The sequence below is a fragment of the Myotis lucifugus genome, unplaced genomic scaffold (genome assembly GCF_000147115.1).
Source record: "Myotis lucifugus unplaced genomic scaffold, Myoluc2.0 scaffold_39, whole genome shotgun sequence".
NCBI lineage: Eukaryota > Metazoa > Chordata > Mammalia > Chiroptera > Vespertilionidae > Myotis > Myotis lucifugus.
This window is the reverse complement of record NW_005871087.1, coordinates 1,056,441-1,082,803: the sequence shown is the minus strand read 5'-3', so window position 1 is coordinate 1,082,803 and position 26,363 is coordinate 1,056,441. Positions and strand designations below refer to the sequence as shown.

Here is a 26,363-nt window from a genome sequence, read left to right as displayed (position 1 = left end):
CCAACGCTCTAACCACTGCACAACCCAGCTAGGGCTGTATTAATCTCTGTAACCAGTCTGCTTACTCTGTGTATAATGTGTTGTGTATAGCAGGTGATGGTATCAGGTGACGGTATCAGGTGGTCGGTAAACCCCATACAATGATGTTGTATAGGTATGTCGGAGGAATAGTCGCGTGGCGCATTATCATGCATGTGCCGTTGCAACACTGGGGAACAGGAGTCTCCACATGAGGGATATAAATCTTCTAGGCAAAGGCTAAAAAGTGAATCAACCACTTGCGGTAAATCTTCACAACGCATGTCTACTCCTCAAGTACGTAAGTTCACTATTCAATGTGACAATCCCATTTCGTAACACGCATGCAAGAAAAAAATGAATAAAGCTTGAACAGCCCATTTTCCCCACCATCCCTGCTTACGTATCTTCCCATTAGCGCAAATAATTGAGAGCAAATCACCTGAGAGTGGATAGGACGATCTCTCTCATCCACTCTACGTGTTTCTCTGAGTAAATATCGTAACATAGATAAATCTTTCAAACGATGTAGAGATGAAAACAAAAATAAGCTAGTCCTCTGGGCATCAAGTGAATAGGCCCCGTCTTTTCCTAGGTAACTAGAGTATTTGTTTCTTCAGCCAGTCTCTACCGGTATTTTAATTCTCTGGTTCTCAATGTTGACAGCTTTTTGCAATTACCTCTTGGATTTTTAAAAAATTCTGATGCTTGGATCTCATTCTGGGAGATTCTGACGCACTTGGCCTGGGGCATGTTTAAAAGCTCCAGAGACTCGTAAGCAGCAGAGTTTGAGAACCATCGGTTTAAACCACTTTGTCCTCCTCCCACAGGGTCTAGCACGGCGCCTGGTGGAGAGTGACGCTCGGAATGAATACAGTTTTGTAGGAAGGAAGGGGGAGGGTAGTCTTACAACAGCATAACGAGAAGGCAAGTCCTGCAGAGCAAGGGGGTCTCTCTCTGGACTCCAGTGGCTACACTGAAGCGCAGGTGCCGTCCAGCCAAGTCCCGGAGGCCTCAGAAGTTTAAAATTCATTAAGAAGTTCAGGGGTGCCAGGCGCAGCGGCTGATAAGACAGGTGTGGTGTCTCTTCCCGCTTGGGGAGACGGCGCTATGGTAGTGGGTCACCGTGGCGAACCGAACCGGACCTGCTCTGCCCGGTGGAGCGCCGCCTCCGGGGCCGAAAGCTCAAGTCCTTGCGCAACTACGCCGGGCGGCACGTGGTGCGGTGGGCGGGGCCGCCCCGCGGAGCTCGCCGCAGAAGGCGGTGTGGACTACAAGTCCCGGCATGCCTCGGGCATGGGTGGGCGGGGCGGAGAGGGCAGCCCGGCCCAGGCGTGCGCAGTGGTTCTCGGGAGTGGCGGGGCGGGTCCACCCTGGCTGCCCGCTGTAGCCCGGGACTCCCGGGTGGGGGTGGCCACGGCCATTGGCGGAGAGGCGGGAGGGGCGTGGTCCTCGGGAGCTGCCGCAGGTCAGGCTGAACGGGCGGAGGCCGGCAGCAGACCGGAGAGGCACGCGTTGGGCTGCTGCGTTTCTGTCCGGTCATGGCAACGTCGCCCCTGAAAGTGTGCATCGTGGGCTCGGGGAACTGGTGAGCGGCGGTGGGCTGACGACACGGGATCCGCCTTCAGGAAGCCCCTCTCCGGGGCGTGCGAGGGCCGCGCGTCCCCGCCTCGGCGTGGGCACCGCGCACCGCGCGCAGGCAGGCGGGGCGGGCGGCCTCGGGGCCGGGCTGGGCACCGCGCACCCGGGGAGGCCGAGACGAGGCACTCGCCCCGGAGGCTCTGGGCTCGCGTGTCCGCAGGGAGCAGCGCGGAGAGCGGGGACTGCGCGCCCGCGGGCACCTGTCTGCACGCTTGTCACCGCGCGGTGGGCGCAAAGAGGCCACCTGCTCTCCACGCCTGGGTGTTATGCGCAACAGCATGATAAGGGCGTTCTCCATTCTCGGCGGATCGCCCAGGTGGAGGAGCTGAAGGAGGCTCGAATCATCTTACTGTAGCTTCGGTAATCGGGGAAGAAGGCACAGAGGGCTAACGGGCGCTTGCTACCCTGGTCTCTGGCGGGACCGCCCTGCCCTTCAAAGTGCGAGTCTAGCCTCCGTCGCTGTTGCGTCTAGTATCTTAGTAACGTTGTATCAGGAAGAAAACCCAACTTCCAACAGGCCTGGCTCCCAGAATAATCCAGGGGCGTAGAGAATTCTTCTCTGGGGAGATGTCTGCGAAGCTTTGCGTCTCTGCTAGGCTTTATTTGGCTTTAACATTTATGCAGCGCTTTCTGCCAAACACTCTTCTAAGCATTCTACGAATGTCTGCTCTTTTAGTTCCCTTCATCAAACTTACACAATGGGATTCTCTGGTGAGTTGGGGGAAGGGGCGGAGTATAGTATAAAATCTGATCTTTTCGATCTCTCTTCTGTTGCCGTGCACTATTTTCCCCACATTTGAGGGACCGGTATAGAATCTTCAGAGTGACATTCATTCAGTGTTTTTGTGTTCCTCTGGCCCGACACTCATCACAGTTCAGGCTTCTAGGAGCGTGGCAGCAATTCGTATTACTACCTACTTCTTGGAGGAAACCTGACCTCGTTCTTTACCTTTCCATTCCTTCAAGTCCAGGGAGGGGCCCCTCTGACCTATGACTACAAGGAAATGATTATTTATCTGTTTCTACTCCTCCCCATCCAGCACTTGAGAACAGCATCTACCCTACTGTCTGGCATATGCTAAGTAAATACTGAGCGTCTGAAAACTAATTTTTTAAAATACATGTTTTTAAAACTAATTTTTAAAATGTAATTATACTTGATTAGGTAATATAGTCACGTGTTTAAAACCCAAAAGATATCCCCCCAAAAACTCAAAAACAAACACCATGAACCATCTCCCACCCACCCTTGTGCCCCAAGGACCTAATGGAGGAAAACTGGTGTTGTCAATTTCTTCTGTCCTTTCTGGAGGAATTCCATCACATGCAAATGAATGTTTAGGTGTATTCCTTTCCCTCTCTGCCCTGCAAACACTAGGAGAGTAATGCACTTTTCTGTAAGTAATAGTGTTCCGCACAACATTGAATGGAGTTGGTGCCTATCCACTGCAGAGCTTCATTTGGTCTTTCAGCTCGGCTTTGCCAGTTTGGGATCCCAAGGTCACTAGAGTGAGATGTCAGCTGCCCTGTTGGCCATGGGACTGGAAAAGCACCCACTTAGCGGGTGTTCTTTTAACATTAGGATCCTCTTCTGTAAGAGGACCCAGAGCCACAGGTGAGAGCACCTTTTCCTAATTTGCAAGGTGCAGTGGAAGTGGCACCGCTTTGCCCTGCTGGATTTGGGCCTGGATCGGGAGCAGTGAAGTGAACCTCCTACCCCCTCTGCTGGGGATTTGGCTGCCTTCCCCCAGTTGCACTCTGTACTTGACTTTTCTCGGCCCGCGCCAGCCCAAGGAAATGGAGTAAAACTTGGCCTGTGACACTGGCGCAGAGCAGTTGAGAAATGTGCCATGCCGATGGTTTGGGCTGGCTGCCTGGCCCCCGTAACTATGGGATCAGATGGGAACAGTGGTTGGCTTCCTTGCACCCGCTCTGGGTTCAGAGCCACTCCAGTCCTAGAGAGAGGATCGCAGCCTCGCCAGAGATGCAAGAGCTTAGGAGCTCGTTGCGCATTCAGCCCTCGTCCATAGACATTGGAGTGTTTGGCTTGTGTAGTAGGTAGTGTGGCCTTTCCAGGGATACAGACACAGCTAGACACCGTCCTTGCCATTAAGAACTTAGCTTCAGATCTGAGATAGATAGAAACTTAGAAGATAAATTAAAAAGAAATAGAAAGTGGAATGAAATATCTGCCACAAGATTCAGTGTTACAATTTAAATAGTGTTTCTCAAAATGTGATCCAAAAGCCACTTGCATCAGAATTGCCAACTGAAACTAGACTTGTCCCAGAGGTTGGGACAGATTATTTCCCTGAGAGACTTTAGCTTTTTGCTAATTTTATTGTATTTTTAAATTTTTATTTTTATTGATTTCAGAGAGGAAGGAAGAGGGAGAGAGAGAGAGAGAAACATCAGTGATGAAAGAGAATCATTGATTGGCTGCCTCCTGCGTGCCCCCAACTGGGGATCGAGCCTGAAACCCAGGCAAGTGCCCTTGACCGGAATCGAACCTGGGACCCTTCAGTCCATAGGCCGACGCTCTAGCCACCGAGCCAAACCAGATAGGGCGCTTTTTTTGCTAATTTTAAAACAGAGCTCTAGTTTTCCAAATGTTGGCTTCTCAGGAATGTGAAGATGATTGAGCAAGCTCCTACCTCTAAGGTGGCTATAACCCTCACATGGAGTGTAAGTGATCAATGGCAATACAGATATCAGAAGACTGAATCTAGCTGACTTGCCGGGCGCTTCAGCCAGAAAGGACATGTGAGGGGAAGTAGCCGGGTTGTGTAACATGCCCTTGTCCTGCCCTTTGGCACCTCCTTTCCTCTAAGTCTGGGAGGAGGCTGGAGGTTAGCCCTCGGGCACCCACCCCAGCCCAGCCCTGCCATGCTGCACGCTACAGGGAATGCTGGAATCTGCTTCCTTAACCTGTGTGGCCCTTTATGGTTCCGGTTACTCAGAAGGAAAACAACAAAACACACACGGTGACTCAGAAAAAAACAACAGAAAGAACATACATGTACGCCAAAAAAGCTTCTTAAGTAACTCCAAAGATGAAACAAAGTTTCTTCACCAGAACCTTGGGAAGATCACCCAGACACAGTGCAAGATCCAGCTCTAGCACTGAAATGTCAGGGCTGTATTTAACAGCCAAACCTCTCTGTGCTGGGGAGCACATGTCCCAGGCCTGCTTTGGAGGCAAGGGAGAAGAATGGCCCTAGGTTTCTGTCTTGGCAGCTCTGAGGCCTGGAGCAAACTGCTTCTCTCCAGGAATCATTGCTTATAAGGTTGGTACTACCTGCTGTCTAAGATTATGGTTAGGATTAAATGAGACGATCTAGGGCTGTGATGGTGAACCGATGACACGCGTGTCAGAGGTGACACACGAACTCATTTTTTTGGTTGATTTTTCTTTGTTAAATGGCATTTAAATATATAAAATAAATATCAAAAATATACATCTTTGTTTTACTGTGTTTGCAAATATCAAAAAATTTCTATATGTGACACGGCACCAGATAAGTTAGGGTTTTTCAAAATGCTGACACGCCGAGCTCAAAAGGTTCGCCATCACTGATAGGGAGAGTACAAGGTGCGTAGCACTCAATAAATGTCAGCTAGCATTATCGTTATAATTATTGATTTCATCATCGTTTGGCCAGCACCATCTTGGGTCATAAAATGCACCCAGTTGGGGTTTGGCCAACGAGCAGAGGCAGAGAAGGGAGAGAAGACAGAACACCCTGGTATGCAGCTGGGGTTGTTTATCTCTTGCCGCTGTTGTCTTCACGATCAACCAATAGCCTGAGGCCTGAGACTGAAGGTCAGGGAGAGTTCTGGCCTACTTTGCATTGGTGACTCAAGGGAGCTGTGTGTGACTCATCTTTTGTGGTTTGCTGGAACCTTCCGAGTGCCGTGCTGTGCTCTTTGTCCACCTTTGTCACCTTTTTTTTATTTTCTTTGTCACCTTCTTGCCTGAATTACTGTTTCTGTCCGCTACACTTCCGAATGGAGAGCCCAGAAACAGTCTGAGCGGCTGTCCATGAGCTCCTCTAAGGTCAGAAATGATCCCTTCCCTGTGGACAGGTAGCACTGACCCACTTCTGCTTTGGAAGCTGGAGTTTAAGGATAGGCTGGGTTACAGCTGCACTTGGCAAAGACCCAGAGTCCCCTCTGATCAGGGTGAGAAAGTTTGTACAATTAGAAAACAACAGCAAACTGATACAGGATCACCAGTTTGAATTCTGATGGACAGAAAAGCTCTCTTCATCTCCTTCTCCCCTTCTTTATGCCAGGTTGTCCACATGGGTCCTTTTTCCTCTGTGGTTACTCCCTTTGATTTTAAGCTTAGGAAGCTTCCCTATCCAGAGATCAAATAGACATGCACCAAGATGAATCTGTTTGAAAAAATGCTCCATTTTCCACATTTGTATCGAACACTCGGGCATTTGATTGTACTGGAAAAGTCATTTAACTGCCAAGAATTACACAGAACGTTAGCAGTGGTTCTTCCCCAGGCGGTGAGATTATTCATAATTGCTTCTTCTTTCATGTATCGCTTTTATGAGCAAAAACACGTAATGTTATTTAAGCCAAATCTGACCCCTCTGTGTCCTTAGCTCCGCGGTTGGGATCAGCTCTTGGGGAGACCTGGCATGGAGCGGGGAACATCTGGCGGAACCCTTGTTCATTCTCCTTGCGTCTCAGTTCCCTCCTTGCTAAAAAGAGGGCTGGACTGTTGAGTCTTTGCTGGCCCAGAAAGAGTCTGCACCCTGTGAAGGGGCGTGGGCCACCCGAGTTCTGCAGGGTTTGGGCCTGACTTGACAGGTTGCCATTCCTTGGGTGATGCAGCGCTCCCCCAGCCTGATTAAAATATTATACTTTTTTATTTTTTTTAAAGGTACGTGTTTATTTTTATAAAATATATTTTATTGATTTTTTTTTTTTTTTTTTTTTTTTTTTTTTTTTTTTTACAGAGAGGAAGGGAGAGGGATAGAGAGTTAGAAACATCGGTGAGAGAGAAACATCGATCAGCTGCCTCCTGCACACTCCCCACTGGGGATGTGCCCGCAACCGAGGTACATGCCCTTGACCAGACTCGAACCTGGGACCCTTGAGTCCGCAGGCTGATGCTCTATCCACTGAGCCAAACCGGTTAGGGCACCTTTTTATTTTTTTAAATATGTTTTTATTGATTTCAGAGAAGAAGGGAGAAGGGGAGAGAAACAGCAACGATGATACAGAATCATGGATCGGCCACCTCCTGCACACCCCACACAGGGGTTTGAGCCCGCAACCGGGAATTGAACTGTGACCTGCTGGTTCATAGGTCAATGCCCAGCCACCACTGAGCCACACCAGCCGGGCTAAAATATTACACCTTTCTAGAGGGGTAGGGGTGAGAAGGCCGTGGACAGAGTGAATGCCAAGGAAGGGTGGGGGGGTTGCCAAGGGGGAGGTTAGGACCTCCAGCAGGTGGGTGTCCACCCAGCCAGGACCCTGGGAGGGAGAGCAGGGTGTTGAAGACAGGGTCTGGGGTGCGACTCTCTGTTCTTCCACTAACCACCTGTGTTCTCCAGGTTTCAGTTTGTTCGTGTAAAAATGGGAATAATAATAGCACCTGCCTCAGAGCGTTGCTGAGGCTTCCGACAGATAACAAGGGTGAGGTATTTAAGACAGTACATGGCTGGTATTGGATCGTTATTTCCCCCATGTCCCTTTTGAATTGCATCTGCACAGCATTGTAGAACTTGCGAATTAGTCTATATTTTGAGGCCCAAGACTTAGATAATCCATCATTTCATGAGCAATGTGGTTTTATGCATCTGTGTAAAGACCCAGGGCTGGCCATCAGCAGACCGGAGTCCCCCTCCCAGTTCTGCGATGACCTGGCTGTGTGACAGAAGGTCAGAGTGACCCTGAGCCTCGTGTGTGCTAATCTGCAAGGTGAAGAGTGTGAATAGGATTAAGCCTCCATCCTGCAGGCTCTTAGAGCTTCAGTTGTCTGCTTCACTTTGTACTATTATTTGCTTATTATACTTTCTTCAAAAGTTTACTTTAGACCAACTTTTGGTTAGAGTGTTGTCCCAATGCATCAAGATTGTGGGTTCCATCTCCGGTCAGGGCACATACAAGAATCAACCCATGAATGCAAGTGGAACAACAAATTCATTCTCTCTCTCTCTCTCTCTCTCTCTCTCTCTCAAAATTAATCAATAAAAATGTGTTTAGCCCTAGCCAGTTTAGCTCAGGCCTGTGGACTGAAGGGTCCCAGATTCAATTCCGGTCAAGGGCATGTACCTCAGCTGCAGGCTTGATCCCAGGCCCTGGCTGGAGCATGTATGGGAGGCAACCAATTGATGTGTCTCTCTCACATCGATGTTTCTCTCTCTGTCTCTCCCCCTCCCTTCCACTCTCTTAAAAATCGATGGAAAAATATCCTCAGGTTGAGGATTAACAAAAAATAAAAAAATGTTTGAGGTTGACTTTAAAAGAAACTTTACGTCACTACTGTAAATGTCATATGTACAAGATAACAACAACAACCAGTAGAATGAAAACAAAGCAGTACGATGGAATTCTTGCCAGGCACCACTCCCTGACAAGGACAAGGCCCAGAGTCTGAGGCCTCCTCATACTTTGTGAAGAAGGGAAATTAGCACATGGAGAGATGGTAACCACAGAGTCACATGCAAATGAGACATTCTACACTCTCTCAGAAGGGCCACAGGAGTTGGAAAGGACACGAGCAAGTCGGTGTCCTTTGGTGCTGTGTGTGGGCATCCATTCCTCACATTGGACAACCTTGGGCTCATCATAGACCTGCAGGGGACTTCACAGGTCATCCGCCCCACCTGTCGTGTGGTAGATGGACGAGTTGGGTCAGGTGTGGAAGTGGCTGCTCATGCCCTTGCCCCAGCAGCGTGAGGATCCTTGCCTGGCCCTGCTTGTGCAATGGCAGGACAACGCCTGAAACATGGAGAAACCCTTCACTGTGGCCATGGGACCCCAACCATGACCAAGCCACACACACCGCCTTCAGAGGCTGCAGTCAGCACTTTTATTTTAAGCTGAGTTCTAATACATTGGTGCACTTTCTTTAGAACAGGATATGTCACTTATAAGTAGACCCCAGTCCCCCCAACCTACTCAGGTTTCTCCAAACACTCCCCTTGCTGTGTTTGCTCCTGTTTCTTCATGTTGGTCAGAAGTAGTAACACTTAGTGCCATTTCAGAGCCAAAAAGGAGTCTTGGGTATGGAATGTACTTTTTTATAAATAGCCTGATGGAGGTATAATGCATAAATCAAAACACTGGACATGTTTAATGTATATCATTTGATGGGTTTGAAGATGGGAAACCATCAGCACAGTTGTGGTTCTTGGCTTGGCCGGTCTCACTCATGCGTCCGCAGTTAGTGAGTGTTGGCTGGGAGCTCTGTTGCCTGCTTGGCCCATCCCTAATTCATGAAGCCTTTTCTGTTTCCCAGCAGAGGCATGGTCTTCCTCAGCACGATCCCTGTGCCTTCCCCCTGTTCCCCAGCTGGGGTCTGTCCATCAGGGTACCCCCAGCAGAAGGCCCAGCACGGGAGACCTCTCGTGGGTTAACATGAGTTGCGGTTGATGGCGTCCTTTGAGCTGAAGTCCATCACAGGGTTTACCCTTCTAACCACATGTCCCTCCGTTTCCCTTCACCTCTTGTCCCACACAGAACTGTGAATTCCTTCTTCCTTATTTATCTCTGAGTGAGTGGTGAGCCTTTGAGAGCAAAAGCATTGCCTTTCCTCTGTTGTGGCACCAGCGCCTTAGACAGAAGCTACTCAGTAAATATTCGATAACTGAGTTCAGTGAGTGAGGGAGGTTATTGAGGAGGCCAGGGAGGAGGCAGCATGAGGTCCCAGTGACCTCACGTGAGTGAATAATATAACTGGAGTTTCCCTGACGTATTTTCGTCCTGACGTTTTATGCCCCATCACACCCCAAAGGATGCACAGACATGGTCTGGTGGGCTTAGTTCTTAAACAGTTATAATGTTCACTTAAATTTTTCCAACTTAGTCATTTCAGCGGATGCTACAGGTTTGCTTCTGGTTGTAAATAAATGCTTGGCTTCCCCACCCGGGGGCTGAAAAGGGAGTGTACTCCAGTAAGATCATGGGGAAGGGTCTTGTGGTTTGGTTTATTTTCCCACTTGATTTATTTGACTTGGATTCCTAGTGTCTTAGAGACGCCCCCTCTATTTGCTCAATTCCCCAGAATCATGCTTGCTCTTTTGTTGACCTTGTGTGAGTTACTTAATGTCAGGGAACCCTGAGTCTGAGCTGCTATCTTGCCGTGAGGACGGGAGCAGCTATTTCCAAGATGAGAATAAAGGTGAGAGTGATGGTGGGGAAATTCTTGGCCTCTTTTTTTACAAAATGTCAGGAGGAGAATTGCATCGATGGGTATTTAGCTAATAAACTGTCCTGCTGGCATAGAATAAGGATTTTACAGGTAAAGCCTCAGAGCTTTGCTATTGACAGCTCTTCTCTTGTGAGGGAGGAGGCACCAACGTTCTAGATCATTCAGCAGAGCTGCTGTTCTCAGTCCCTGGCTGCTCACATCAGTCCCTGGGGAGCTCTAAAAACTGCTGATGCCTGATCCCACTCCAGAGGAACCAATTTTTTTGGCCTGGGGTGTGGCCTGGGACTCTGGGGATGTCCCAGGTAATTCTAAGGGGCAGCCAAAGTTGAGAACCACTGGCTTAGCTTATCCATTCTGTCTCAGGAATGGAAAAATAATTCTAATATAGAGATAATTATTTGATTTTTCTGGTTGTTAAAGCACAAAGGTTTATATGTTGGGATGAATTAGAGTTGGGATAGAATAACTGAGATTTATCGGAGAGGAAGGATAAAGATCTCCAGTATGTTCCTCTTGTCAGCTTAGGCCCCGCCGTCTTCTGATATCACCCATTCCTTCATCCCACCAAATTGTCTCCAGAATTGACTGTCATTTAAGATTGCAAAATAGGAATGCAACATTTCCCAGTTTTCAAATTTCTTTTAAGTTCCTCCGATTTGATTCATCGCAGATATTCTCTGTTGTTATTAAATGGGCTCATTACACAGTGTATTGTCGTCGGTGAAGGAATTTTGTTAATACATTTTTTAATGTATCTGTGATGTAAAAACAGTCCTCTGTTTTCAGAAAATACTTGTGAATTAATTTAGCATAGAATTCTCTGCCTAACGAGAACCATGATTTCACTCATCTGTGGGATATGAAAGCAACAAAAAAGTTTTCTTGAGAAAACTAAAGAATTAAACTGTAATTTTATACTCTTAAACTACTGCGTTTCAACAAATTTAGAATTCATCTCAGTTTCTTATTAGAAAAAGCAATGACCGCCCTAACACATGAATTTGCAAAGCGCTGTTTACCTTTCTTTCATTTGCTCCTCACACCAGGAAACTTGTCTAAGAAACAAACTTTCTCTGGTTCAAAGTCCTACAGTAGAAGCTTATTGGCCCAGCTGGGATCAGGTGCCCACCCCTGGACCAATCAGTGGCCCCATCAGCAGAGCCTTGGCCCACTGTGCAATGAGCACATTTGTGAGGTGGGCACAGGTGCCTGGACCAACCATGAACTCCTCTGTCATGGTCACTAGCCGCAGACCCTTGGCCCTTGTCTGTAGGACCGGCATTAACTAGTCGGAGTGCCTTCTCTTCCCTTGTTGGAAAGCCTAAGGGGCAACTGGTTCGTTACCAGAATGTTTGGTCAACAGAGATGCAGAAGATGGGAGCTTGCTGGGCTGGAGGCCGGCTGGATGTCTGCTGGGGGAACCAAACACTCAGGCCCCCCAGAACACGGGCTCTCACTCTGCTCTTTTTCTGGAATCCACTCTGGTTCTTATCTTTCCATTATGACTGCAGTTCCCCCAGAACATAGTTTATAATCTGGGGGTTGGCTGTCCAGAGCTGTCATGGCATCTCTACTCAATGGCATCGGTATCCAGGCTCCTTCTCTTGTTACTTTGCTGTGTGTAATCTTTACTCCTACTATAAGATCTCCTCACAGCTCTGTCTTCTAGCCACAGAAAAAAGGAGGGGATAAAGAAAAAGGAGACCAAGGGCACCTCACAGTAGTTACATTTGTTATTTTTATTCCATCTTTTAGGTGGATTTCTCTTCTGCCTGTGATCCTCTCTTCCAAGACAGGTTGACGTTTTCTAGTTTTAAGGGGTGGTGCTTTTTGACCTTGTACCTAATTCTGGGGCTTTCCTGATCACAGAGGTGGTATTTGCAGGTGAAAACCACTAAGTTTCGCATGGTTCATGGCTTCACATCTTGAGTTACAAGTTCAGTGCTTGAATCAGAACCAGAATGCGAGGCTTCTGCATTAGAATCTAATGCATTTTCTCTTCTGCCCAAGTGAGTTTAATTTTGTTCTCCACTGTTTCTTGTAGGGGTTCCGCTGTTGCAAAAATAATTGGTAATAATGTCAAGAAGCTTCAGAAGTTCGCCTCCACGGTCAACATGTGGGTCTTTGAAGAAATGGTTGACGGGAGAAAACTGACAGACATCATAAATAATGACCACGAGAATGTGAAATATCTCCCTGGACACAAGCTGCCTGACAATGTGGTAAGGCTGTAGGAATGAAAAGTACATCTGGTTAGGTTGGAAAGCTACGTTTACCTGAGTCAACACCTGGGACTTGAGGAAATACAAAAACTATTTCCCTCTTCCCCTCTTCCTTCCACCTACCAAGTTCTTGGCTTGGTCAGTTTTGGTTTTCTAGACTCTGAAATGGGCTCTGGTTTAGTTTGCTAGGGCTGCCATAACAAAGGACAATAGACCAGATGGCTTAAACCACAGAATTTTATTTGTTCACAATGCCGGAGGCTTCAAGTCTATTAAGATCAAGATGTCAGTAGGGTTGGTTTCTCTTGAAGTTCTCTCCTTGACCTGTAGGTGGCCACCTTCTTCCTGTGTCTCCACATGGTCTTCCCTCTGTGTTGTCTGTGTCCTAATCGTGTTGTATTAGGGCGTCTCCTAAGGACCTTGTTTTAACCTAATTACCTCTACAAAGACCCTGTCTCCAAACACAGTCACATTCCGAGGTACTAGGGTTATGACATAGGAATCTTGGGAAGACACAATTTGGCTCATGACAGGTTACTGTCTTAGCATTCAAAGTGCAGGTCCCATCAAAGCTGGACTAACAACCTTGCCTTTGGCCGCTCATGTTCCCTGGTAACTCCCAATATACCCCTTCTGGGTACATGGACTTTGATCCACTCCCTAGGACACTTGACCTTGGTCTGTAATTACAATCAGGGTCAAGGGCTAAATTACAGAAGATCAGAAAAAAAAAATAGAAAATTGTAAGACTGACAGTTTAAAATTCAAGCTTATTAGGTCTGGGAGGGGAAAATACAGGTTACTGGCCTCATTCCAGTGACTTGCGGGGGAAGGAAGAAATGAGCATGTGACACAGAAAGAGGCTACCCCGCTGCTTGTCTGAGTGGAGTGTATGAACTTCTGTTGCCAGCGTCACCCCTGGGTAGCTTTCTGTAATTGTTTGAAAACCAGATCACCAAGGCTGCCTCATTCCTGTGGTTAACCAGCAAAGCTCTCCTTTGTTAAAGAAATACCCATCCCTGCACATATTCACTCAGCAAACCTTGCTGAGCGGGACTGTGCATGCAAAGCCCAGCGTTGGGTGCTGGAAACAGAGGAGTAAGATGACCTTGCTTCCCTCATGAGTCTGGCAGGGGGGGCAGGTTTGTAACCTGACAAGTGCCGGGAGTTGGGAGCGACAGAGACCTGGCTCACTGAAGACTGTTGCTTGGCTTTTGGTTACAGAGCTCATTAGTGTTAAGCACTATGCTAAGTAGTTCACGGATATTGTCCCATGCTCTCAATAACCCTCTTAGGTTTGGTAAAGAACAAAATTCAACCAAGTAAACTTGAGGACCCAGTTGGCTTTGATTAAGCTATTCATGAATTCCATCTAGCATTCCACCCAGCAAGGAGAGAGGTGCTCAGAGGAGTTGTACAAAATGGGGGTGTTTTATGGGCAGAAAGAGAGTTGAACAAGAAAGTTAAACGAGTGGGTTAGCCCAGCGGGCATGGCTCAGTGGTTGAACGTCGTTCAGAGCACATGCCTGGGTTTTGGGCTCAATAGGGGGTGTGCAGGAGGCAGCCGATCAATGATTCTCTTTCATCATTGATGTTTCTATATCTCTCTCTCCCTCCCTGAAATCAATAAAAATATATTTTAAAAAATAAAAGAGTGGTTTATTTCAAGCACAGTCACCGTCCTGTCGGGGAAAGCAGGGGATTTTAGGGCAGATTACCTCACTAGTGTTGATCAGGAAATTCAGAGTGATTGGTTTAAAAAGTCCACTCCCCAGAGAGACTGAAACTGCAGTTAGGTTAGTTATTAAGTTTTGTTTTGGTGACTTGGCTTAGCAAAAGTGACTCTATTATGGCCTGTTGTTTCTTTCTTCCTTCCTTTTTATTCTAACGGGTTGTAACTATGAGTTTTCCTATTATGCTGATGATTCTGATTTCATAGGGGAAGAAACCAAGGCTTAGAGAGGTTAATGAACTTGTCCAAGGCCACATAGTTAGACCTCGGGTTGGAATTTGATTCCTGGTGGACTCATTCCTGTGCCTGCTGAATCTGTTGCCTTCTAACGATGATGATTCTCTATTCTGTGTCACGGAACTAAGGCCAGGCAGCATTTCCCATGGTTATGCTTTTTTTAAATTTTTACCGACAGTTGACATTTAACGTTATTTTTTACTAGTTTCAGGCCCACGGTTATTCTTGACGCTGGTGGTGGAGAGAGAAAGGATCCCTAGGGTTCTGACTTGGGAAGTTAAGTTTATCCAAGTATCTGATGGAAAGAATTAGGGGGGAAGCTAGCTATTCCCACGGCAGTGCAAGACCTTCTATGTGCCCATTGGCTTGAACAAGTTGAAGGTCACCTGTGGAGCAGGGGAGGGGCCAATTCCACCTAAATTGCAAGGTTAAAGTGGGGAAGCCTTTCCTGGCATTTATGAGCCTAGCCCCAAACTGGGGGTTTTCTTGCTAAGGAAGAAGGTAGAACAGTCATCGGGCACCAACAGACAGCCTCTGCCAGAGACCACACGCTCCCTCGTCCTCACTAGATGCCCTCACCTCTGTCCTAGTGTCTGAGTCTGTGTCTCTCTGCCCGTGTTAAATTTTAAAACCCGTTTCTGTATTTAACTGAAGGAAACAAATCATCCTAAGAGCTGACATGTATTAAGTGCATGCCAGATGTCAGGAATTTTTCTGAATCATTTTTTTTTAAAATATATTTTTATGGATTTCAGAGAGGAAGGGAGGGGAAGAGAGAGATGGAAACATCAATGATGAGAGAGAATCATTGAACAGCTGCCTCTTGCACGCCCCACACTGGGGATCAAGCCCGCAACACGGGCATGTGCCCAGACCGGGAATTGAACCATGACCTCCTGGTTCATAGATCTATGCTCAACCACTGAGCCACACTGGCTGGGCTGAATCATTTATTCTTCACAACAGCACTCTCAAAGTGCTTAACCAGGGAGAGTTTACTGTGGGACTGTTCACCGAATGTGGGGAGAATCGAGGGAATCAAAAGGCGTTGGTGCAGTGCCCAGAGATTAGCAATAGCAGGAAGCCATGCCACCCCTGAGAGGACAAGGGGACAGACTGGTGTCACCACACCAGCCTGACAAGAGCTTAGAGACGTGGAAGAGGGGGCTGCCTGTCAGGAGGTATAACTGTAGAACGACGCCATGCCAGCACGCCTGCGAGCCCAGGCAGGAGTGGCCCAGGGACACCTTGGCCTGTCTGTCGTCCCAGCTCGGGTCCCCTGACCGTGCCCCCCTTTGGCTAAAGCAACTGGAGGGCAGAGAGCAAGGGGCCCAGAGGAAACAGCCCGTAATAAGCAGCCCCCCAGGGAACAGAGTGGGGCAAAGATGGGCAGAAAATGGGTTGGGGGGCTGGGTGAGCAACAGGGAACAGCCCACACAGTATCATGATGACTCCTTTTACGGGTAAGGAAACTGAGGCATGGAGAGGCAGGACCCTCCTGGCTTCAGGAGCAAGTCGGGAATGAGGAAGGCAGAGCACAGCCCACACTTGCCTGGACTGTCTGTCCGCACAGTGCTTGCTCTGCACATAGTAGGCATCTGATAAAGGGTCCTAGAATGAAATCACTTGGCCCAGCATGTTTGGGTAGAGGTGTAACCGTTTCCTCCTCCTCGCCATGGCAGGTTGCCGTCCCAAACCTCCAAGAGGCCGTGCAGGATGCAGACATGCTGGTGTTCGTCATTCCCCACCAGTTCATCCACAGAATCTGCGACGAGATCACCGGGAAAGTGCCCAAGAAAGCGCGGGGAATCACGCTCATCAAGGTGACGCGCCCGAGATGGTGGCTGGGGCAGGAGAACATCGCTAGACATTAGTTCCTGGGAAGTGTCGCTTCCTCTCACTTTCATCTGTTGGAGACAAGGAAGTGAAGGGAAGGTGATGGCAGGTTTTAGGGGTTTTGTTTTTGTAAAGATGCCTGGAAGGGGGTGGCTCTTCCTGGTGGGCCTCGCTGTCAGATCCTTCCCGACCAGGTCCTGGGTCTCACCCACATTCTGGAAATCATCAGTGGTTTGTATTAGTTCCCACACCTGGTATTTTCCCTAAAGAGGGAGTTTATTTTATTTTATTTTTTTATATATATATATTTTACTGATTTTTTACAGAGAGGAAGGGAGAGGGATAGAGAATTAGAAACATCGATGGGAGAGAAACATCGATCCACTGACTCCTGCACACCTCCTACTGGGGATGTGCCCGCAACCAAGGTATATGCCCTTGGCCGGAATCGAACTCGGGACCCTTCAGTCCGCAGGCCGACGCTCTATCCACTGAGCCATACCGGTCAGGGCTAAAGAGAGAGTTTTTAACCAGCAGTCCACGAACCACCCCCACAGATCCATGCACAGAATTCAGGAGGTCCATTGTTTTAAATGTGGGGAAGAAATTGCATTTTTATCTGTCTTAACCTCTAACTAAAATGAGCATTTTCTTCATTTGCAGAGGAAAACCACAAGGTAGAGTTTCAGTAACAGTATTAGCAGGACCTGGGACCCTCTTGTCAATAGAAATCGCGGATATGTTCATGTCAGATAGCTCAAGTGTCGTTTATGCTCATCACTACTTTGAAATTACAGTAATTGTTAGACCTGCCATGACATCTCTTTCTAATTGCATTAATAAAACGGCACATTTATTACTTTTATAAAAAAAATTTTTTTAATCATCACCCAAGGATATTTTTAGAGAGAGTGGAAGAGAGAGGGAAAGACAGACAGAGCTAGTCAGTTTGGCTCAGTGGGTAGAGTGTCGGCTTGCAGACTGAAGGGTCCTGGGTTCCATTCCAATCAAGGGCACTTGCCCAGGTTGCAGGCTGGATCCCCAGTAGGGGACATACAGGAAGCAGCCACTCAATGATTCTCTCTCCTCATTGATGTTTTCTATCTCTCTCTCCCTCTCCCTCTCTGAAATCAATAAAATCATATTTTTAAAAAAAGAATCAACCAATGAATATAAATAAGTGGAACAACAAATCGGTTTTTTCTCCCTTCCTCGATCTAAGATCAATAAATTTTTTTAAAAAAGAATTTAAAAAGAAAAAAGAAAGAAAGCATGGAAGCGGTGCATATAGAATTCAGGATAGTGGTTCACCCTGGAGGATGGATGGACTTGGGGAGAGACGCAGGGGATTTCAATGGTGTTGGTCATGTTCTGTATCTTAACCTGGGCGGTTCCACATGTTCATTCTCTTGTTATTCTTTAAGCAGTACATTCTCAGCATATGTGTTTTCTCTTGCAAGAGATATTTTTCAAGATGTACATACTATTGGATATCTGAATCTAGATAACTTACAAAACAATAATCCCATACCTCTTCTCTACGGGTGGTTTGCTTTTCCCTAACTTCTTGACCTCCTTATAGGGCATAGACGAGGGCCCCGAGGGGCTGAAACTCATCTCCGACATCATCCGAGAGAAGATGGGCATTGACATCAGTGTGCTGATGGGAGCCAACATTGCCAACGAGGTGGCGGCAGAGAAGTTCTGTGAGACCACCATCGGTGAGCTGCGGGGCGCGGGGCCTGGGCCTGTGGTGGTGTTACATGTACATTTCCCCTGTCTGAGATTTCATGGAGTGGACTCTCCCCTGCCCCTTCACATTCCTGCGGTGGACCTTTAGGGGGTTGGGATTTTATGCAAAGAGGCCCTTCTGAGGAACTGAAGTGTTTCAGCAACTTCCAGAATGAAGGGAAAGCCACGGGGGCCATTTTGACCCGATAACATTATCGAGGTTAAACACAGAAATAACAGTTGTTTGTGCCAATGCGCAGGTGATTACGTCCATAGTGGGGCTCCCCTGGCCATAGAAAACCAGCTTTTCTTTACTCACAGATGCCAATATCTGGATCATCATTGGGTTCCATTGAGGTCTGAAAACGGGTGGGAATGACCTGTTTTCAGGTGAATAGGCTGAGGCTCAGGGAATAAGTTACCTGCCCCAAGGTTGCACAACTCATACAGAACCCAGGCATGAACTAGGATCTCCTGTTTCCTGAAAGAGGAAGTTCTTTGTAGTCTTACATATAACCTTGACGTAAAAAAGTTTTGTTTCTTTAGGGCTTTGGAATTCTCAAGTGCTTGTGTACCACATAGTAAAGGGCTCATAGAAAAGTAATATGTTTGTATTTGCAGTTGTTTTGCAAGAGTTTATTTAAATGTCTCTACCACTTGCGAACTTACTTCCACCCTTGTCAAACACTCGGGCAGTGTGAGTCATCTCGCCCTGGCAGATTTGTAACCGGAAGCTCTGAGGGAGGTCAGGCTCTCCTCGCTAAGATGGGATGCATGGGGAGATGTAGCTCCTGATTCTCATAGGGCATTTATACATTTTTTTTTGCATTTTTCGCTTTATTTTTAATTGCATAGATATTATGGCATTAGTGTGGAAAATAAAGGTAATCAAAAGAAACCCATTTTTATTATTTCATTTGATTTCCATTATTTTTTCTATTTGCCCACAAAGTTTATGGTTTGTAGTTTAAATCCATATTATTTTATAGTTGCTTTATTAATATATAACAACTTTCAAAGTCCCATCAACATACATCTTCGTAGCTGCATAGTATTCCACTGACAATCCCATATGTGTGGGCACTTAAAACTCTTTTTTTTGAGAAATAATATTTTTGGAGAGGAGAGGTATCACAAATAATATAAAGAACAAAACAAAGTGACCTAGAATATCATTTCCCAGGTTGACATTTTCAAAAGTGATACAGCCACCGATAAAGCAATTCAAACAATATGAGAAGGTACAAAATTAGAATTAAGATGGTAATTTCCCACTTACTCCCTCTTCCCAAAGGGAATCACTGTTAGCAGTTTCTAAGTATCCTTCCAGAAAAAAAATTTACATATGCATATATACCACTGTATATAAAGGTTTTATTTTTTCAGTTAATTCTTTTATCCATCTGTGATTTAATATAGTCTGTGAAATGATGCAATTCAGTTTTTCCCAAAAAAATTATTAACCAGTTTTTCCAACACAGTCCTATTTGCCAATAATCGATTGGCAATCAGTTTTGCCAATTAGTTGGTTGGAATTGACTGGTTATCCCAACCATTCCATAAGGCTGAGCCTTGCTCTCCAATCCCTGATTACCTTGTGTCTACCTATAGATTTTGGTGAGGATTTTTACCTGCCTCTAAGCTCTGTTTGCTGTAGGAAGGTTTCCAGTGGGGTGCAATAGGCTCTGCTGGTTTGTAAAGACAGACAAACGCATAGAACACCACCTCTTTCCCTCTGGCTTCTGTTTACCCAGTGCATCCACTGCCTTCGCTGTGGGTTGGATCATAAATGACAACATAAGGCTTAAGGGAGTGTCACAGGCTAAAGAAGGTCAGGGAGTGAAGGACAACACTGAAAGACAGCATCACCATCATTGTTAAGATTGGAATATGATTGTATGCCAGATCATTGCATGGACATTAAATTCCCTGTATCTGATAATTGCACTGTGCTTACCCGGATCCCCTTTCTTGATGACATTAACAACCAACACATTTTTAATTATGGTAGATGCAGGGATTTCAGCCCACTTGAGTCTTCCATAGAAGAAGAGAAAATGGCATTGTTTTTAGTATCTTCTATAAATATTAACTGTCATGGTGAACTACAGTGCCCCCTTGTGGTAAGAGTTCCCTTCATTCTTGGGACTGACCTCACAGAATCCAGTACTTTTACTCAGTCATCCCCCAAATATTCTTCAAAGCCTATAATGTGTCAGGCACGCCCTAACCAGTGAGCTACCCGGCCAGGACTGACCATTTTTTATTTCATCTGTGTCCCCACACTCTCTCCACTCACCCCCGGATTGCGTCGAGGGTTTCGAAGGAGTCATTAAAGAGGTTGCCTCTCTCCCTGACTTGGCCTGAAAGAGAAGGGGATTTTCCTGTCCTTTGGTTCATACTGAGTTTGGAGCGGCCCTTCCACCTGGCTGTTGGGCATTACCTGTTCCGTACCAGGTGGTCTGGGGCCCTGCTTGCCACTTTACTGCTTATGACTGGTAATAGTCATAATACGGTTAGGGCTTTCTTAGCCATGATTTAAAACAATCTTCTCAAAGTACACTTGAGAAACAGCGTTGATTGCTGTAAATCAAGCTCACCTCTCTCGTCGACACTGTGAGTGATTTGCTGCCGCAGAAGAACTGACAGATCCCACTTTGTGCCTGTGGCAAATGGAGAGCGTCTGTTTTTCAGGTGGCTCACAGCAGACAGCTGGGTGAGCGTCACGTGGTGCTCAGAAGCATCCTTCACGTTGGAGGCACTGAGCAGTGGCCATGGTGAGGGACAGAGGAGAGAGACAGCAACGATGTCGTGGTGTGGAGGCCGGGGGCTAGTTGACCCAACCCGGGTGATGAAACAGGATTGCACAGAATCACCCAGGTGGTCTGGGGACTGTTTAGAAAAAGGAAGAGGACGGTTTGCTCAAACGGACACAGTTATATTTGGAAAAAGGAGAACTCAGCTAAATAATGGGTAATAGCAATGCATGTAGAATAGAAAACGTGTTTCTAGGTATTGGGTGTAGATACTTTAGACATTTTATTCTGGAAAATTTCCTTGAAAACAAAAGTAGGTAGAACAATACCATGAACCCCATGCGCCCCTTGCCCATCTTTAGTAATGATTAACTTCTGGCCATTCTTTTTTTTTTTTTTTTTAATTGATGAGCGAGAGAGAAACATTAATTTGTTGTTCCACTTATTTATGCATTCATTGTTTTTTTTCTTGTATGTGCCCTGACCAGGGACCGAACCTGCTATAGCCATTCTTATTTCATCTGTGTCCCTACCCTCTCTCCACTCACTCCTGGATTGTTTTGAAATTATGTCACTTGTGAGTGTAATTTTAATGTTGACAATCATCTTTTTTTCTGCATTGGAAGAATAGAGTTCTACTAGTATTGTTTTTTGATGGTTTATCTTCTCTTTTTTCCCACCCCTGAGAGGCAGCACAACATAGAGAGTCAGCGCTCTGGAGCCAGAGCCCCTGGGTTAGAATTTGCACTCTTCCTCCTACTGGCTTTGTGGCTCTGGACAAGTTGGTGAACCTCTCTGGGCCTCCTCTCTGTAAATGTGGAAAATCGTAGTCACAAGCATGAGGATTGTCGCCTCGCTCACGGTTATTACATGAGACCTTGAGTGCTCGTTATGACAGATAGCCTGTTCCACACCTGATTCTCACAGTGACCTCACAGTAGGCCTAAGAGTGCCCTCGTGCTTTACTCATGAAGAAACTGAGGCTAGAGGAAGTTAAATCAGAGGTTTGCAAACTCGTCTGCCCATTGGAATCGCCTGGGGAGCTTCACTAATGACTGATGCCTGCTCTACCCCAGAGACCAATTTCATGGGTCTGGGATGTGACCTGGGCTTTGGTGTTTTTAAAGATCCCCGGGTGACTGTAATGTGCAGACAGGCTTGGGAACAAGCACAGGAGCCTAGACCAGCGGTCGCCAACCTTTTGGGCCTCCAGTTGGCGATCGCTGGCCTAGAGGCCTAGTACTGTAGCCTTCAGTGAGCATTCTGCCATCTGGTGGAGACGTTGACTTGGGAGCCAGGGCTTGGCTGGTGGGTTTATCATCTGATTTCTAGAGCTAAGCCCTCCCCGCTGGGCCCCCAACAACGAGAGCACACTTCACATCAGGTTTTATGTGTAACATTTTACTTTTGTTTGTTTTTAACCTGAAGTCCCTAAACCACAGCAACAAAAAGTCCAAAAACTACTGAGCATCCGTCTCATTCTAGGAACTGTCCTGAGGGAGGGTATCTAGTGGTAGCAAAAACAAGGACTCTGAATGCTGTTCTGTGTGAAAATATTTCTCAGTGTTGCATCCGTTCTCTATTGTCATAGTGATGCCAAGTAATAATCACAGAATCTCAGTGGCGTACAAAATAAGCACAGCTAACACTTCCGTGGGCCTCTGGGAGTCCACAGATCTTGGCCGGGACAACCAGTTGGCTCTGGTCCATGTGTCTGTCGTCTTCCTGCTGGGCTTTGTGGGCGAACCAGGGCATCTTCTTTTTTTTATTGTTTAATATATATTTTTATTGACTTCAGAGAGGAAGGGAGAGAGAGAGATAGAAACATCAATGATGAGAGAGAATCATTGATCAGCTGCCCCCTGCACGCCCCCTGGTGGGGATCAAGCCTGCAACCCAGCATGTGCCCTTGGTCGGAATCAAGCCTGGACCCGATGCTCTGTCCACTGAGCCAAACTGGCTAGGGTGAACCAGGGCATCTTCTCACAGTGACGGCAGAGGCACAAGGGAACGAGCCCTACTGCACAGAGGGCATCACGCTTCTACTGCATCCTGTCTGTTAATGTCCCCTTGACCAAAGCAAATCCCACGGCTGAGCCCAGAGGCGGCAGGCAGGGACGTATGCCCACTCGCTGTGAGTCTAAGCATGTTGGATAGTCAAGCCTAACATCATAGAAAGGGATGCACTCTGCTTCCTCGGAAACAGGGTGGTTGATTTTTAACCATAACTGTAATAGATACAAACACAGAAACCCAGCTTATAAGTGTTCATGGGAGCAAAAAGTTGGCAACAGTTTTAGATTTCAAACACTAAAAAGATACTTGGACATAATACATGGACATAGCAAAATACAAAGCAGCCATTGAAAATGGTGTACAAGCTCTGGTTGGTTTGGCTCAGTGGATAGAGCATTGGCCTATGGACTGAAGGGTCCCAGGTTCGATTCCAGTCAAGGGCACATGCCCGGGTTGTGGGCTCGATCCCCAGTGCGGGGTGTGCAGGAGGCAGCCGATCAATGATTCTCTCTCATCTTTGATTTTCTGTCTTGCTCCCTCTCCCTTCCTCTCTGAAATCAATAAAAATATATTTTAAAAAATTAAGAAGAAGAAATAAAAGAAAGCTTTAAGAAGAAAAAAAATGAATTAGAAAAGATATGCTGTCGTTGAAAATTAGTCATGCTGAGGCCCTGGCCGGGTAGCTCAGTTGGTTAGAGCATCGTCCCGATGCACCAAGGTTTCGGGTTTGAACCCTGATCAGGGCACATAGAGGAGTCAACCAATGAATGAGTAAATAAGTGGACCAACAAATTGATGTTTCTTTCTCTCCCTTCCTCTCTTTCTCTAAAATCAATCAATCAATAAATAAAAACAAAGAAAATTAGTTATGCCATAAGATGAGAACCACATATACATTATGTTCCCAAGTTTGAGAACAGCTATGTATATTCATACTTCAGTCAGTGGAAGATGTATGCCAAATTGTGAGTGATCATCTGTGGTGAAATTCAGGAATATTTTTATCTTCTACTTCTACTCTTACGAATTTTGTAAATGCTCTATAATGACCATATGTTACTGTTATAATAAGGAAAAACGTATTTAAAACTGTGTTAGGTGTGAACAGTTAAGATTAGAGATGGTTATGAGTTTCCTTTTTTCCTAACTTTTCAACAGGCAGCAAAGTACTAGAGAATGGCCTTCTCTTCAAAGAACTTCTGCAGACTCCAAATTTTCGCATCACGGTGGTTCAGGACGCAGATACTGTTGAGCTCTGTGGTGCTCTGAAGGTAAAGTCAGCCTCTTATTCCTGCTCAGGGGGAGGAGTCCAGCATGCATGGCCACTGTTAGCGTTGCTGAATCTCATCCGGGAGAATGGGCCCCGTGTTCTGTGCACTTAACTGCGGCAAAGAATAGTGAATGGCGAGCCTTGTTTATCACTTCCTGCTCTGCCCTCGCCTTTCCTGGGTGGGCCCAGTTCCTCTCTCACTTCTGGTTTGCTTTTCTAAATCTGGGAGAATTGTGGTGTTTTGTTCTTTGGGCAGTTGGCAGCATTAATGTTTGGGAAGCGTGGCGAGCACCTCGATTGCAGAGGTCTACCTGGGGGCACAGCCTCCCAGGAAAAGGAACTGTTGCCTCTGAATTACACACTCAGTTGGTGTGATGGTTCAGTTGGTTGTTCTTGTTAAAGGAGAGGAGTCTACTGCTTAAGGAGGTTTCTTTTTTCAAGAATCGTTTTATCTCGGGGAAAGATCAACTTCAAGAAGCAGTTCTGTTAACGTAAAAAAACCATTGAAACCTGTAAAGAATTTTTGTGAGTTTATTTGAGACATATGCCGGGAAGCAGAACCTCAACGAATTGAGATAGTGCTCCGAATTGAATTGAGATAGTGCTCCAGAGAATGGCGGGGTTACATTTGTATTTATACATTCCAATCAAAGGAGGAACATAGGTGGGTTACATGAAATTCATTGGTGATAGATTAAGGAGGAGGAATAAAGCGAAGCAGGGAAACCCCTGGGATAGGATAAAAAGTAAAATGATGGACACATACTTAGGTGGGTGCAGGAGCAATTAACATGATGATGAAGGAATCTGTGGTATCTGTCCTGGCGCCCAGCACATTTGGTTGTGCCCCAGGGGCTCCAGATACAGGGAAGTCACAAGTTACCCAGACATTTCAAGGGTATATTATCATAGATGCAAAAAGACAGATAGGCTCAGTTAAGGTAAAGGTTGACCTTGTCAGTGAAGATGCTGGCCTAGGACGTAACTGCCCACCATAACTGCTTTTAGTTAAAGTTTAATTCCAGACCATCCTTTGTGGTTACTTTAGGTCTTTGAGTCTGCAAAACTGCCATGCAGGCCTCTCCTGAGCTTGTCAGGTTAGTATGTGGCCCCTTTCGTCCACAGTTCCTATTGGCCAGGGGCTTGGGAGGGTAAAATAAAGAGAAGTTTTCACACTTGGGCTCCTTACTTGCCTCCACTTTAAAAAATATATATATATATTTTATATAAAAAATATATTTTTTTTCATTGATTTCAGAGAGGGAGAGAGATAGAAACATCAATGATGAGAGAGAATCATCGATCGGGCCTCCTGCACACCCCTCACTGGGGATCAAGCCTGAAACCTGGACATGTACCCTGACTGGGAATTGAACCGTGACCTCCAGGTTCATGGGTCAACGTTCAAGCAGTGAGCCACGCCGGCGGGGCTTGCCTCTACTTTTTAAAGACTAGGTCAAAGTCCCTCTCACTATCCTGGCTCTGGGAAGTAGCCTGGAGCTGGGTTGCTGAGTCATTCCTTCTGTCAGCAAAAACTGCTTTCCAGGAATTTGAGCACCTAGGGAAGGAAATTAGGTGATCTGGCATTCACCTCACTTTGTTAGGTAAGAATTGCAACGATGAAAAGAATGTCAAGGAGACCAAAATCCAAAGAATGCCTTCCCACTCTTTCTCTAAATTGTACGTCTTGTTTTCTCATCAAAATTTAAAGCCACTTTCTAGAATTAATAATGTGTGTGTACGTGCGGCCACATGTCCCTGTACAATGAGAATTTTAAAAAATTAAAGCCAATCAAAGACCTGGGCTCCCAGGCAGCACGTGCCCATATTTCTAAATGCTTGCGTGGGGCATTCTTCTCATTCTAGGCAGGTCCTCTTATATATTTGAGATGCTGGCTTCGGCTGCTCTGTTTATGTTTGTTGGTTGGGATTTTTATGTGTTTTTAATGGTCCTTCGTTAGCTTAATGACCACTCGGCAGCAGGAGCATCATGAATGCCTAATTGCTCAGCGCTGGTCTTTGTGGCTCCAGAGCTGTTTTTAAGTGACTGGATATTTTGGGTGGTGGATGGGGAAGCACTGAGATCCTGTGCTGGGGAGAAGATTCTAGAAAGATGGACAGCTCTGGCAAAGCTCTGCAAATGAACGGGACCCATGCTGGTCTCATGTCTGAGCTTAGAATGGCTTTTCATTTGTGTTGGCAGGAAGCCTGTGAGTGGATTGGTACCTGCTACCACGGCAAAGTGGTTCATTGGGGTGAAGGCGGGTGGGGTGAGAACCGTCTATCTTCCTTCCCCTCAGCCATCCTCTGAAACAGGATCAGTTACCCTCATTTTTGTCAGCTTGCATCGAAGCTGGGATTTTTGCAGACCGAGAAACAGGCATTTTGGCAGTAATTGAGTCTAACCATGCCGTCACACAGATAGGGAGATAGAGATCCAGAGACCGTAAGTGGCATCAGAGACAGCAAATATTGGCACCAATGCAGGTTCAAGAGTCTTGGT

At 46.4% G+C, this 26,363-nt stretch overlaps 1 protein-coding gene across 3 annotated transcripts in view; it reads left to right on the top strand.

Annotated features, from left to right (window-relative positions):
* Positions 1-1,450: 1,450 nt before the first annotated feature.
* GPD1L (glycerol-3-phosphate dehydrogenase 1 like) overlaps positions 1,451-26,363 on the top strand; it is a 37,600-nt gene continuing 12,687 nt past the window's right edge. The window contains exons 1-5 of one of the 3 annotated variants that reach the window (XM_006087577.3): positions 1,451-1,606; positions 12,105-12,282; positions 15,934-16,074; positions 17,670-17,808; positions 23,749-23,861. In XM_006087577.3, the coding sequence (XP_006087639.1) occupies positions 1,560-1,606; positions 12,105-12,282; positions 15,934-16,074; positions 17,670-17,808; positions 23,749-23,861 (618 nt within the window). In that variant the 5' untranslated portion in view covers positions 1,451-1,559. Of the gene's footprint in view, positions 1,607-1,863; positions 2,020-4,555; positions 4,947-12,104; positions 12,283-15,933; positions 16,075-17,669; positions 17,809-23,748; positions 23,862-26,363 lie in introns of those variants that run through there. The other 2 variants (XM_023752951.1, XM_014454804.2) reach the window with 2 other exon arrangements.